This window comes from Eurypyga helias, unplaced genomic scaffold (genome assembly GCF_000690775.1).
Source record: "Eurypyga helias isolate BGI_N326 unplaced genomic scaffold, ASM69077v1 scaffold5371, whole genome shotgun sequence".
NCBI classification, from domain to species: Eukaryota; Metazoa; Chordata; class Aves; order Eurypygiformes; family Eurypygidae; genus Eurypyga; species Eurypyga helias.
The window spans coordinates 6,032-21,294 of record NW_010232610.1 but is presented as its reverse complement, the minus strand read 5'-3'; the positions used below and the strand labels follow the sequence as shown (position 1 = coordinate 21,294).

The window sequence follows — 15,263 nt, the reverse complement described above, 5'->3', positions numbered from 1 at the left end:
AAATCCTGTTGCAATAGGGATCCACATCTACCACTTCTTGGTAATGTCCAGTTTCAATTTCTAAGAAGTTTTAGTTGTTTTATTTTTCATCCACCTTCTCACTGTAAGGTTGGGCATCATACTCTGTTTCCTGACCTGAGTTTTAATAGTACCGTTGATCCTTTTCTTTTTTTCCTTTCACTGGGCGTTGTTGAACAAAGCCTTCCAACATTTTGAAAACTTGCAAACAGGAATGCTAGAAATGTACCAGGCTGCCACTAATAGAACAGTTGAAATGATTTCACTTAGTAAGCAGTACCTCTTCAAACAAACCCAGAGTGCTTATCTAAACAGCAAGAAACAGAACTGCAGGTAGATCTGTTGGGTTGCTGACGAGAGTATAAAATTCTTCTTTTAACAAGCAAAAATGAAAGATTTTTGAAGGAATTAGATTATCATTGGGCTTTTCTGAATTATGCTCTTTATCCATAATGTGTTAATCAATGTTCGCTGACGCCGGCAGAAACACACCTATTCACTTGATTGTGTTCCACATTAAAGTTGTAAACTTTCCAGTGTTACAGCCAATAATTTTACAAGAATGGGGAAGGCTAAGTGGAGTTACGTAAGACTAGATATGGTTTCATTAACAAGCAATTTGTGGGGAAATTTATAACTTACAAAACCATCAAATACAAGACTGTGTGAAAATCACATGTTGTGGGAATTAAAAGCACAAAACGGCTACCACTTAGCTTTGTCCTTTTAGATTGACATTGCTAGGTATGTAATGAAATCTCTAAATTTTAATCAGAAACTTCACAGTGCTACCAGAGCACTTCCAGGGTCACACATACATCTTATCTCTTTTTTTTTCGGTACTCTGCATTATTTTAATTTTACTCTATTTTCTGTCTGCAGACATCCTGAGCTTGATACAAGCCACCATCCCAGGCAACCAGGTAAACCTCCAGATCCAGGAGCACCAAGTTTAAGTAAAAGCAGAACAGTAGATGTGCTGAAGACGGAACAGCGGGCACCTGGACGCAGCCCTTCTTCTATTAGTCTAAGGGAATCAAAATCCAGGACTGATTTTAAAGAAGATCAAAAGCCAAGTATGATGCCCAGTTTTCTCTCAGAAGCCAATCCATTGAGTGCAGTCACTTCAGTTGTGAACAAATTCAATCCTTTTGATTTGATACCAGATTCAGATGCAGCCCATGAGGAGGCCAGTAGGAAACAAAAAGTTACCAAGAAAGAGCAAGGGAAACCTGAGGAGCAGAGGGGCCTTGCAAAACATCCAGCTCAGCAACAGTCTCCAAAGCCGGCTGTTCAACAACAGGGACCTGTCAGACCTACCCCCCAGCAAACTGAGTCTTCCAAACCAGTGCCTCAGCAGCAGCAGCCTGGGGAACCAAAGCAAGTTCAGAAACCAGGCCCTGGTCACCCAGCAGACTCTAAGCTAGAACAAGCGAAACAACCACCCCAGCAGCGAGGACCACAAAAATCTCAGCCACAACAGTCAGAACCAACAAAGCCTGTTCAACAACAAACTTCTGCAAAACCTTCATCAGGCCCAACAAAACCATCCTCTCAGCAACCAGACAATGCTAGACCGGCATCCCAAGCAGCACCTCCCACAAAACCGCCATCGCAGCAGCCAGGACCTGTAAAACAACCATCTCAACAGCCGGCGCGGCAAGGAGGCCCTGTAAAACCATCTTCCCAGCAAACAGGGCCTCCAAAACAGCCTCCTCAGCAACCTGGACCTGAAAAGCCACCTGCTCAGCAAACAGGACCTGCAAAACAACCATCTCACCCTGGACCTGGGAAGACAGCTCTGCAGCAAACAGGGCTTGTAAAACAAGTGCCACCACCATCAGGGCCTACAAAACCATCTTCTCAGGCTGCAGGGGCCACAAAACCCCCACCACAACAACCAGGACTTACAAAACCACCAGGCCAACAACCAGGTGCTGAAAAACCCCCACAGCAAAAGCAAACCAGTGCCACCCAACCTGCCGAATCTGCCCCAAAGAAAACCTTCTGTCCTCTCTGCACAACCACTGAACTGCTGCTGCATGCTCCTGAAAAGGCCAATTACAACACGTGCACACAGTGTCATACTGTAGTCTGCAGCCTGTGTGGATTTAATCCTAATCCTCATATAACAGAGGTGAGTGGTTTTTAAAATGACATTCGCTACCGGAGCACGAAACTAAATTAACCTTCATTATGCTGAAACATCAGATGTGTTACAATGTATCATCATGATCACTTAAGGCTTGAACAAGTTGAGTGAAAAATATCACACTGTTGGGGAAGACAGCATATGAGTAAAAAGGGGTGAAATTGGGGAAGAAACAAAGTAATGGTTCTTTGTACAGTGTTTAGAAGTGTGTTCTCATTTCTTCAAATAAAGAGGAGGAACCCCAGTGTGACTTTTTTACCATTTTTCTTGATTTTAATTATTCATTGGCTATGTTTATAATATGAACACAGTAGTCGTGCTAATATTTTTATAAATAAGTAAAATTTGCCGCTTAAGCATAAAAATATGAAAGTGACTGTTCATAGTCCCAATGTGTATTATGGAAAAGGATGTGGGGTGGCTTTGCTTTGTAAGTGTGTGAGTGTTCATTAGCTGAGAGCCTGAGTCATGAGTGGTGATACTCAGGTTATTTCACTCTTGTGGGATGCTAAGAAAGAGATCTCTGTGGACTATTTCTTGATCACCATTCTTGCTGTAATTATATAACATGGACTTGGCATAGAAAGTAATATTAGGACTTCAACTGAACTTATTTTAACCTGATGTTTGTGGTAGCTTGGTTTATGTGCTTATACATATCCCCGTTCTTTACTTGCTCTTTGTGGGAGTAAGGCTTCATATGAATGCCTGATCTCTTCTTATTGATTGAACAGCTTCTCATACATTCTGATATGCTAAGTTTAAATTTGGAATGTAGTTTGGGTTTGTTTTCAGTACCAACGCTTTTATCAATTTATAGAAATTCAGGTGTAGCATAACTGGCACTGAAGACTAACTAGTGCTAAATAGCCAGAAAAGGTATTTATGAAGCTTATTTTTGTCTTGTTTTGGTATTTAGCTGATCAGAGGGTGCTGATGGGAAGAAGTACAGACTGCTACTCTGCTCTGAAACTGATAAATAATACCCTTTGGTTTAAAATTGAATCAAAGAGTTGCTGAGGATGAAAGGGTCCTCTGGAGATCATGTAGTCCAACCCTCTGCCCAAAACAGGGTCACCTAGCACAGGCTGCTCATAGCCATTTTTTAATAACTTCAAGGTGGAGACCTCACAGCCCCTCTGGGCAACCTGTTTGCTCAGTACCACAACGGGTTAAAACATTGCTAGCAGTTAGATTTCTTTCCAGTGCGTATGTTTATTAGTGATGCTTTTAGGTGGGTATCTGGTAACAAACAACAGGTCTTTTGCATCCAGCAAGTGTATTATTTATTGATTTGTTGTTGAAATTGCAGATTTAAACTGGAAGCCCTAATCTCAGTAACCGCTGGTAGTACATTGCATTGTTTAGGAGTGTACTCTCTTGTTTGAGTTTAGGGAAATTCAGGATTGAGATAGCTGGCATTAATGCTTGGATGGAAAAAGAAGTGATTTGAACAGCCATGGGCAGAGTATCTGCAGACTAACCAGGTGCTCAAAGACCTATATGAGGAAAGGTCATAAAGCATGTCATTCTGGACATTTTGGGGTTAAAAAAGATATATAAATGTATTATGGACAAGAAATGTGATGCATTGATGTTAAAGTCAAAGAGTAACTTTTGTAAGAGAACTTCACCTTAAAGTTCTGACAGAATGTTTTTAGACCAAAATGTCTTTTATTTATTTGTGGGTACTGAGTTATTTATGTCCATGGTGTGCTCCTGGAGTCTCTTGGAGCTTCAAGTTTGTCTTCCTTTAAAAAGTTCAGATTTCTCATGAAAATGGTCAACAACTTTGGTGTGTTCAAATGAAATGGATTTTGAGAGAGAGAGAGAGAGAGAGAGTTTATGATAAGATCTCAAAGCATTTGGAAATTGTGGGAATAGCTACTAGTTTTTGAAGCGGGTACTCTACAAGTGTGAAATTCAGGACTTTAAGACAATAAATACAGCTGCATTTAAGACTAAGTGATTGCATACATATGTAAAAGCAAATTTGAATTTCATATTACACATTGAAATAAACACAGGATATGCATTTATTTCATGATGAAATTGTTTCAGTAAACGAAGGTATTGGATGTCTAATGTATTCAGCTATTAGTTCCAATCTCCTGATTCCCACTCAGACTTTTCTCATTTGCTCAGCTTTGCACCACCAGCTGTCTTGCTGAAACTTGTGGGTGTCCTGCTCCAATCTGCAGTGAAGTGCAACCAAAATCACATCTGACTTTATTACTGAACAGTTGGAGCAAAGTAATAGAAGCTACCCTGGCACATCCAAAAATTTGACTTATTTCAGCTGCAAAGGTTCCCACTAGAGCTATTCTCAACCTTTCCTTCTAGTTTCCCTTTCCTTTCAATATTTAGATTATTAACAAATGTTTCTGATATCTCCTTTACAATAGTTTACATGTTTCTTCCTGTCTAGCATGAAAACCATAGTTTGTGTGTTCAGATTTCTTGCTTATGGTGCAAGGGGTTTTTTGGCCTCTTTTATTTTAAGTTCTTCTAAAGTGTTACTGACCAAAAGTCTTTCTCTTCCACATACACTTACTGACTATATCTTCACTTCTTATTGTGATACTTCGACTTCTCCTGCTGTTCTTTTTCTGAAGTTTCATGATTCTGTAATCCTGTGTTGCACCTTTCCCATGCCCATGGTAGCTGCTGGTTTTATTCCTTATGTTAAAACACTTTACCAATTGGAAAGCAAAAATTTCAAATTGGATCTGGGGAGAGTGAAAGGCATTTATTTAGAAAATAATTTAAATTACTTTTGTTCTCTAATATTTTCCCCTACACAACTGTTTGAACTATCTTCTTAAGATACTCTTCTTGCCAGTTTCTTACAGGATAGTTCAGTCTTTGTAACTAACAGAGTGAATTATTTTTCCAATATTGATCCTTCTAATTTTCTGTATTCTGTATTTCTAACTGATTCTGGAAAGAATATGTGTTAGGCTTTACAAATTGGCTCAGGAAATAGATTGCACACATTGTATAAACCATTCTAAAAGGTGCTGATTTTTAAAAATTTTTATTCATTATTTTCATTTAAACTTCTATTTAAAATGCAGTATTACATGCACTTTCTGTTTAACTCACTAGAGAGAACTGTGTAACTAAGAGCAGAAAGTGATACCTGTATTGCTACAAGGTCAGACCCCTTGAACCAGTTCTGTGAACCATCTGACACTGCGGTCCCCTTGAGGAAAAGGGATAGTTGGTATCTTGGTTTTGTACAGCAGTCTAGAGAGAAAACACACCATACATAACGTGTTCAGGAACATATGTCTCTCTAATCTGTCTAGGTATTCACACTCCCCTCATCACCATAGCATATGACTGCCTAGCAACAGTTGCATAAAGTAATGGAGGGAATTATATAAACAGGTTTGATGACTGGTACTCTAGTCCATTTTCTTTTCACATACATCAGAACCTTGTAGCAGATGCCTGTCTGTTGAATTACATAGTGATTTATTTTTCTCATTAAAAAAAAAGAAAAAAATAAAATTGCCCAAACCACTCCCATAAGCAACAGAAACCAGCACTTTCCAAAAAGAGATTCAGCCCTCTAAATCATGTGAATAGTAGGCTTTCTGAAAATGAGCAATGACATCTGAGGGACTGTCCATTTTGTAAGACACTTATGTATGGTTTTTTGATAAAGCTGGGCAAAAAGCATGAACTACTATAGTTAAATCTAAACAATCAGTGCATGTGCTCAATAGCTGGAGGAAATTTGATTCCCCTGTGGATGAGTTATTGGAAGATAATGCAACATGAACTGAACAATGGTTTAAACTGTGAAAATACATCGTTACATTTTTTCTGATGCATATGTGTACAGCTGATGATCAGGTGCAGCGTTAAAACTTGCTCTTCAATTTTTATGTGCAATCCTATCACAACTGTTGTTGATTCAAGAGTATCAGGATTTGTTTCAATTCCTCATAGTGATTTTCAGTATTTGTTTTTATTGACATCTTGCAACTCCAAGTAGTCTAAACAGTAGTAAATTTTGGGCATGAAGTATTTTCACTAACTGAGAGAATTTAAGCAGTCAGAAATGCATTAATTTTCTTCAGGTATTATCACTACTAGCTTGTACAGGGAAAGGAATATATAATTATTTAAAATGCTGTTCATATAAGGAAGATGACTATAATTCTTGTGGTGAATACAGATAGGTTTTTCTTATACTTACAATAAAATTAACAGAAATTACTCTATTAAGTCTTCACTGATTATGTGACAGTAAAAGAAGCTATTGATTGAATTGAGATTTTCCCTGCGGTTTACAGTCTAGACCCTGCTGTGTGACAGTGCTGCATAAGAACCAGAATGCAGCATGGGCTGGAAACGCCAAAGAAACAAACATAAAACTGCCATTGCTGTGCATAGTGACATGCCCCGAAGTCCAAGCTTTTTAGTAGCAGGAAAGGTAGCTTGGAAACTGTAAGCCCTGTGTAAACTTAGACTTGGGTGGGTTTTCAGGATGCTGTAAGTAGTGCAATATGAAGTAGAAAAAAAATTGAGGACATGAGTCTGATCATCAGCTGTTTTAAGTTTTAAAAACATAAGTTAAAACCCAAAACAGGTTGTTTTAACTTTCTTGAATTATTAATTTAGATATAAACTTTTAACTGTGCTGAAGTAAAGCTAGAGATGTTCTGTAAAAGAGGATGGGATTTAGTCTGGGTTTAAACTGATCAGAGAGCAGATTCAAACAAGCCTTGTTTAGATTTCTTTTAAAAATGACCAAAGTTTCAAATATTTTTGTGTGAATCATTTGTTTGCTCCAAAGGGTACTTGAGGTGTTCCTCAAGGAACACTGCAATTCATGTGGAAGTGGAGATTATTCACAACTTTTTATGATGAAATGAAGTTAGTGTACCTCCTTTAGTTCTGCCCCTAGCTAGAACTGCCACATAGGCACTTGGGAAAATTGTAAAGATCCTTAAATAGAAGGGTTATGGAAGTACAGAATATTGTTTCCCTCTGTGGAATATTCTTAAACACACTCCCACACTGTTTCTCTCTCCGAGGGAGACTATGTGCCTACATTTCTGCTTTAATTTAGGATTAGATGTATTAATAGTATTGATGCCCCGTGGATTTTCTTTTTTCCTTTTAAGAAAGGGGCAGAACATACTAAAAAGCAAACACCTATGCATGGTAATAGTTTCTCAATATTTTAATTGGACAGTGTTCCACAATATGTTGGAGTGTTTACTCATTAACCCAGAAAACTGTCCGGTCCAGTTTTTAACACAAGTAAATAATAAATTAATCTGCATAGCTAAAGATGTCAACTGCAGTGAGCCATCTGCGCCAGTATTGCTGTTGCTCAGCAACTGTAATTTACTACTATGTTAGGCCACGTGATGTGGAGATGCTGTTTGCTGGGTAATCACTGGGCAGGAAGCATGGCCCAGCCCTGCTCTGACCAGACAGCGTAATCCGTTTTCAAATCCCAGCGTTATTCACTCTGATGTGCTCTGTGCAGCACAGATGAACTTCGTTAACCTTTTCTTCACTGCTCTCGTGATCCACAGTTATATTTTTGTTTGTTAATCATTCACGTGTTTCTAGTATATTATATCTAGGTGCAGGTAGAGAAAACGATCAGCGTTGGTTGCAGTGATGCATGACGCAGTGCACTGAGCTGTGTTGAATAAAAGTCTTTTTCTTGTCCTACACATGATGCGACATGTTTGGCTATAAAAACTAACTTTTAGATATTCTGAAATGCTGGTGTTGAAAAAAACTAAAAAAATTCAAAAGATATGTTCTCTCTTTTGCTTTATGTTTTTAATTGTATAAGCTATAAAATAATAGTTCCCCAAACACTCACAGTTCATATGCAAGCTATAGCTTTTTGTATTAGTAATTTAAGCAGAGTAGTGGAGTATGTTTTAAGATTGTGATAACTGCATAACACAATTCATCCACTAATATTTTTTAGTAGTCCTAAAATAGCTAAGTAACACTTAAAAATAGTCTTTTAAGATGGCTATTTAAAAAGTTTGCTCGAAGGTCGGGTTAGTATCAAGCTACAGTGCCTGTAACCCTTGCTGTGGTTTGGGGAATGGATACCTGGGGAACATGCTGCTGATTCAAACCTAGCATCTTTTTTGTGAGCATCTTGAATCAGTGTTTCCTGATACTCCCTAGTTACCTTAGTTTCAGATATAGAAGGCAAATATTTGTTTTGTAGTGCTAATCTGTTTGCTTCAAATGAGGATTAGTTGCATACTGTGTGCAGTAGTTAAATGTTTGTTTCAGTATAATTACTTCGAATAACTACAATCTTATTTGTGGAAGGATGGTGAAGAAGGAAAACTTTCTCTAGTACTTGTTTAGGAGACCTTTTCAGTTGTATCTTGACATACTAATTCAATTTGTTCTGTAATAGAAGTTCTTTTTTGTTCAGAACAGGATTTTCTCATCTAGTTTGTCTTAGAGTATTCTACCACCCTCCATGAAGCTGCATAAAATCATGGGCTAAAGTGCTGTATTTTTCATGTTTTTGCTCATCATCTTGGCAGCCAAATCTGGATTCCTCACTCCTCTCTAAAACTGTCAGGAACCAAAAAATCTGATGTGCTTTCAGACTAGAAACTTATTTTGTCAATAAAGCTTTGGGGCAGCGCTGAGCAATGTCAGCTAAGTCTGTTTACGTATCCGTGGCAATGTAAAAATGTAAATATGAATATTTACATTTCTGTGGCTATCTAAAGGGATGTTGATATTTTATGCATATCATAAAGTTCCTTTTTGTAGCGCCAAATGACTGGTCTAAGTGAGAATGAGACCCATTGTCTTAGAATGTGTCTGTTCTGTAAAAGAGCTGTTAAAATGGCTTCTGAGAGCTACATTCATATTGTGTGCCAGTAATTTTTATATGAAATATGTTCAATCTGCAAGTCAAAATTTCTTTCTCACAGTACATCTGGAATCTTAGAATCAAGCTGGATTCTCTTCCTCCCCTACATCATCTGCAAGAATAGAAGTTGAGCACGCCAGTCGCTGCACTCACTCTGACAGTTTTCCTGTTGCTTTTGATGGGTTTGCATGGTTAGAACAAATCTGAACACTTTTGCAGGAAGGAACAGGCTCCAGATGGCCTTCAGTTGTGTTGGCTTTGTTGGGATAAGGAGAACTGAAGTGTAGCTCATATTTGTTATTGGAGCCAACTGTAGATTATGAGTGAATAGAGAAAGGTGAGCTGTGGAATGTGGTGCTCTACTTTTTTCTTCAATGTTATTCTCCATGGATGTTCTTAGTAAAATACTGTGAATAAATTCGTTTGGTGCTCCCGACTAATAGAGTCTTATGGTGGTTGAATACATATATTTTAATTAGAATATCCTTTACAACTAGACAGTAATTGCAAAAGCTCAAGTGTTGCCCAGGAACCTTTTAGCTTTTAATTCTAGGCAGATATATGAGAAATATGGAAAAAGAAACTAGAAGGTCACAGAATGGCTGTCGAGGAAGACCTTTGAGGATACCCAAAATACTAATGTTTGTCTATCTACAGCAGCAGTAAGTTTTACGTCATGTGTAATAGTATGTAGGAGTATCTGTACGTAACAGAAGCCTGGTCCCATTAAAGTTCATGGAAAATCTCTGTAATTGCAGTAGAATGAACAGGGCAGCGTTTGATACAAAACTGCATGGTGTAGTGCAATTCATTTTGAACTCCTGCAGTTCCAGTCACAGAACTACACTTGGTGCAGTTTTGTATTTGTTTGAAAATGATGTGTGTAAGCTGTAATGACTTGAGGCACTAAATTCTCTTCTTTTTGGCACTTAATTCCTCCCACTTAAAAGCATAGGAGGAATTTTATGTCTAAACCAGAAAGATTTAAAAAATACAGTGAAGTAAAACTACCTACATTTTCCATTTTGAAGTTCAGCTGTAGGAGTAACAAATTTTTAGTTTTAAAAGATTCAGTTGATTACTGAGAGTGTGCATGTTTGTATATATGGTAGGTTTTTTCTTTTTTGAGATAAGGAAAAGAATAACGGCTGAGTTACGGTTTTGTCTCCTGCACAAGACTGTGTTGAAAACTGTAGTGTAGAAGTAACTTTAGTTTGGACTTCTGGCTCTAATTAGGTGGTAGAGTCAGACTGGACCAGCTGCTTGTTGAAGACAAACCTAAATGCTTATGAATGGAATTGGAGTCTGGACGCTTTAAACATAAGAATTATTCAGACTCCTTACTCTGTAGCCCCACTCAACCCTACAGCTACTTTGTTGGGGGCCTCAAAGGTGTCATAGTGATTTAAAATTAGATTTCCTGGAAGCTGCATGAGAGCAGGTAGGCACCTGTTACTGGTTTCTTCTGCTCGTCTTACTACACAGTACAGCACTTCCATTAAAAAAAACCAAACAAAAACCAAAACCAAACAACAAACCACCCACCCAAACAAACAAACCCCAAAATCCAAAAAAACCCAAAAAGGCAATTGGACGTATCAAAAAGAAGCTGGAGCAGTGAATCCCCATGAAAAGTGCATTCTCTGAATCTCTATAAAAGGTCTGTGGTTAGTGAGAAAAGACATTCCTCACTTAGGCCCATTAAAAAGCTCCTTGCAGGATCCTGTCTTTCTCCACAGCAGAGGAGAGCCCACCTCCCTGATACAAGAAATCTTAATTGCTTTGCCAAAGCCAGACAGCTGTGACAGCTGAGGTGGATGTTCAGAGTACGTGGCTTAAGCCTGGTCTTTAATTAGACTTAAACCTTCTAGAAAACCCTTAAGAATTAATCCAGAAATAGTTTTAAAATGTATCTAATTAAATTAGATTACTAATATCTAAAATCAGTTGTCATAATTAAGATTTACTTATTGCAGCTAATCATCACTTGGACTGGGGACTTGTAGGGGAACTGATCACCAATCAAACAATAGGGGAGTTAAGCTAAATGTAATCTTTAGTCAGGTCCTCTGCGCAGTTGTGAACTAAATTCCTTTAATAGTTCAAAGCAGCATTTAAACACGTGTTCCAGTGGTGTTTCACTTAGTTGCACTTTTTAACAGCCATTTGTTATATGGATTGCAATTAAATTGGAGAATTGTTTAAACAATCTAAAAAAAAAAAAAGTTGCACTGAAATTGTAAGATAAAAGCAACATTATTAGGAATGGTAACTTGATTACTGTAAACTTACATCTGGGACCAAAATTGGGCATCTCTTTGTGAAGCCATTAGTAATAGCGAGCTCGTATTCCAGGTTGTGTATATACCATGTTTATCAGGATAATTGGAATAACTGTGTTTTAGGGAACTGTGTCCAACTGTTCTTTTAATTTTGGTGCTGGAAAAATGTAAGGCTGGCAAAGTATAGCAAAACCATGAATTTGTTGCTTCAATCCATGACATCTGAGTTCTTTACTTCCAGTGAGCTCTGACAAAATCTTTCTTTGCATGCAGTACCTCCACGGTGTGTGGTAGAGTCTGCAGACCTGAATGAGAAACCAGATCCAGGCATCTTCATCCTTAGGGGAGAAGAACTGAGTCTCACATTCTGTGTCCTCCTAATTGCTGTTTCCCTCTGTTGCAGTGTGGCATGAAAATGCCATAGCTGGTACCCTGCATTCACACGCAGACTAGAAAATAAAAACAGAGCTACAGATGACCTGCTGAAGTATCTTGTAGGTGTAGGCCCATGGGACTCAGTGCCATATTGGATGGCATTTTTGCTGCCTATAATGTTTCTCCTAGTGATGTAAAATGTGGAAAATAGCACGTAATGCTTCCTGTCTGCATGTTGCTTTAGCCTATTTCATCCTTCCTCAGACTGAGAGGCTTTACAAAATCAAAGATACGGATGACCATTTAGGATTATTAGGTTTTTCTGTCTTACTAGAAAATACAGTCTCCTTCCCATGTCATACTTCTTGGGAAGGAGAAAAATGTTTTAAAGTTGTGAGGTACTCAAATTCATGAGAAACATGGGTAAATCCATTATTTGCCTTATTGCTTCTCCTCTGTGTTGAAAAGAGGGTCCCATTGTATACAGGCATACAGCAATTACCCTTGGAGCTTCTTTTAATAAAAAAGGAATTTTGGAAAGCCTAATTATGGCTTTTAAAATACCATCAGGGCTTAAGCAAAGATCTTCAATGATTCCAAATTAAGACCTGCCCTCAAATTGGAGGTAAAGTTTGAGTCTGTATAATATATGGTATCCATTAACACACCTTTGTGACTAATTCATTGGATACATGTATACTGCCAATACTTGCACCCTGTAATTTAAACCATTACCAAAACCACAAACTGTACAAAGAACTAGATAGATGTATGTTTACAGGTAATTATGCATTTGCTGTGTTTTAATTCTGATTATTGTTTTCTGTGAACAGACTTGATGTGTCAAACTATTTTAGCAGTATTTGTCTTTTTTTCTCTATTCTGGCAAATCATAGCTATAAAGGAATTGCTGCTGGGTCCCATGAAATTCCAATGCATTTTTCATTCTGCTGAATTTTTATCCTTCAGTATTCAGCTGTGTGTAAACTGAATGTGAGGCCATTTGAAGCATGGGCTCAGTGATAGTTCTAATCACAACAATGTGGAGAAGAATGAAAAAATCTGTTGGGCATGTTAACTGCAAAACAGTACTAGTGGTAATATTTTTCCTTTTTACACAGAAGTCTGAAATATTGCAACAAGCCATGCACTATAATAGCCTACTATTATGTTGATTTTTATTATCCTTGTCTAATGTTAATTATAATACCTTTAAAATTATTTTTTCCTGCAGATTAAGGAATGGCTTTGTTTAAACTGCCAGATGCAAAGAGCGCTAGGTGGTGACCTAGCACCAGGTCCACAGCCACCTCCACCCAAACAGAAGACACCCCTTCCACCTTCAGCAGCTAAACCATCTCCCCAGCCACAGTCAATTCAAAAGAAAGATGCTTCTCCAAAACCTGATCCTTCCCAGCTAGCAGAATCGAAAAAAGCACTGCCACAGAAAAAGCAACCGTCCTTGCCTGGTTCTCCTCCTGTGAAAACAAAACAACCCTCTGCTGAGCCTACTGAGGTCTCCCAACAAACAGATCCTCCTCCAAAGTCTGATCAGGCCAAGCCAACACAGGCTAAAGATAAGCAAGACCAACCCAGTATACAGAAGCCTACGACAGACACTGTGCCTACCTCTGCAGCACCAGGGCAGAAACAGGATTCAGCAGGTCCCAGACTTCCACCAACTCAACAGAAAGTGGCAGATTCCCCAAAACCAGAGCTTGCCAAGCCATCACAGGACACACGTCCAGCTGGGGAGAAACCAGATTCTAAACCTCTTCCACAAGTGTCTCGGCAGAAGTCAGATCCCAAGCTTGTGTCTCAGCCTGGGGCTCAACCAGATGCTAAAACTCAAAAGCTTGTCGAGCCAACACAAACAAAAGATGATCCAAAGAAGTTACAAACAAAACCAACCCCAAAGCCTGATACCAAACCAGCTCCCAAGGGCCCCCAACCAGGGGCAGGTCCTAAGCCAGCGCCAGCACAACTGGTGTCTCAACCCCCTCCACCTCAGAAACCTCCTGAGCAATCAAGGCGTTTCAGCCTTAATCTGGGAGGCATCACTGATGCCCCTAAGCCTCAGCCTACAACACCACAAGAGACAGTTACTGGGAAACTCTTTGGATTTGGAGCATCAATCTTCAGCCAGGCCTCGAATTTAATTTCCACAGCAGGCCAGCCAGGGTCTCAGGCATCAGCCGCCCCTCCCCCTGGTCCTGCAGCGAAGCAGCCCCAGCCTCCATCACAGCCTCCAGCCTCTCAGGCTGCCCCCAAAGAGGCTGGTCAGGCTCAGCCCCTTCCAAAATCTGCTCCTGTAAAGAAAGAAGCCAAGCCTCTTACGACCGAGAAATTAGAGCCATCAAAAGCGGATAGTGTTTTAGTGACTAAAGGATCTGATTTAGAAAAGAAACCTGGTTTGGCTAAAGATAGCAAGCCTCAGGCTGCTGAAGCAAAGAAATCTGCTGGGCCCTCAGAACTGGAGAAAGCCAGCCAGCCTAAAACATCTTGTCCTCTTTGTAAAACTGGACTGAATATTGGATCTAAGGATCCCCCCAACTTTAACACGTGTACAGAGTGCAAGAAAGTTGTGTGCAATCTCTGTGGATTTAACCCAATGCCGCACATAGCTGAGGTAAGGCGATGGAGTCTGTGTTTACCCTGTGTTCTTACCTGCAGGCTCCCTGTGCTGGGCAGACCAGCCTGTAGCTGATTTTTAGCTATCAGCTTGTTGAAGAAAAATGTGAATGTTTCATTGTCCTAAGGCTTTTAAAATTAAATATCTGTGATCTGTGAAACTTGGTCAGTAGTCAGAAAGTACTTGCACTGAATTTTCTGCTGATTAAGGGAGTCTGGTATGGCCGGTTTCTAGGTTTTTGAGGCCTAAGCAGATAGTTAATTGTGGTTATGAACTATTTTGAAATTGGTGCTACTATAATACAAAAAAATCTGTACTTCCAGTTCATCGTGGGATAAATTTCTTTTTCATCTGCTTCAGTATTGTATGTGGGCTGCTTTTATCAGTTATTCCCTTTCCCTCCTTTTTAATAATCCCTAAATGTATTCCATTAATCTCATTCTGGCTCTGGAGTGTTTGCACATGCTGATGTACTCATTAGGAAGGTTGAAGTTTGAGCGACACCTGAGTGGTGAAATATGTAATTTTTTTGGTGTGAATAATGTAAGGTTCACAAAGTCACTTAATTCATTAAGTAATGTCAGTTTGAAAGTGCCTTTTCCATGATTGACCAAGACAGATCCAGTAGGGCTAGCTTAGATTTAAAGACATTAAGCAAGTTATTTTCAACAGTTTCTTCACATTCCATTTTTTTTACCCTCCTTCCTTTCTTTCTTGTAATTTTTTGGCAAAGGGATTGGAAACTATATACTAGTTCAACAGAAAGGTGAAGGCACACCTGACCTGCCATATCAGTTTGGCAACTTCAGCTGAACAGAAGCAGACCACCTAAAAATACTTGTGACTAATTTAAATGTGTAAATTGCTCTGTGTAGCCCATCAGGAAAGTGGCTGTCAATGTTGTGTCTTTGA

The 15,263-nt window shown here is 39.0% G+C and overlaps 1 protein-coding gene across 1 annotated transcript; it reads left to right on the top strand.

Moving 5' to 3' along the window:
- Window positions 1-900: 900 nt before the first annotated feature.
- On the top strand, window positions 901-14,348 carry LOC104516928 (protein piccolo-like; the record flags this gene model as incomplete). Its single annotated transcript, XM_010161435.1, has 2 exons — window positions 901-2,155; window positions 12,954-14,348. Coding segments are annotated over 2 exons (2,650 nt in total), but the record flags the coding sequence as incomplete, so codon positions are not given.
- Between the last annotated feature and the right edge of the window lie 915 nt (window positions 14,349-15,263).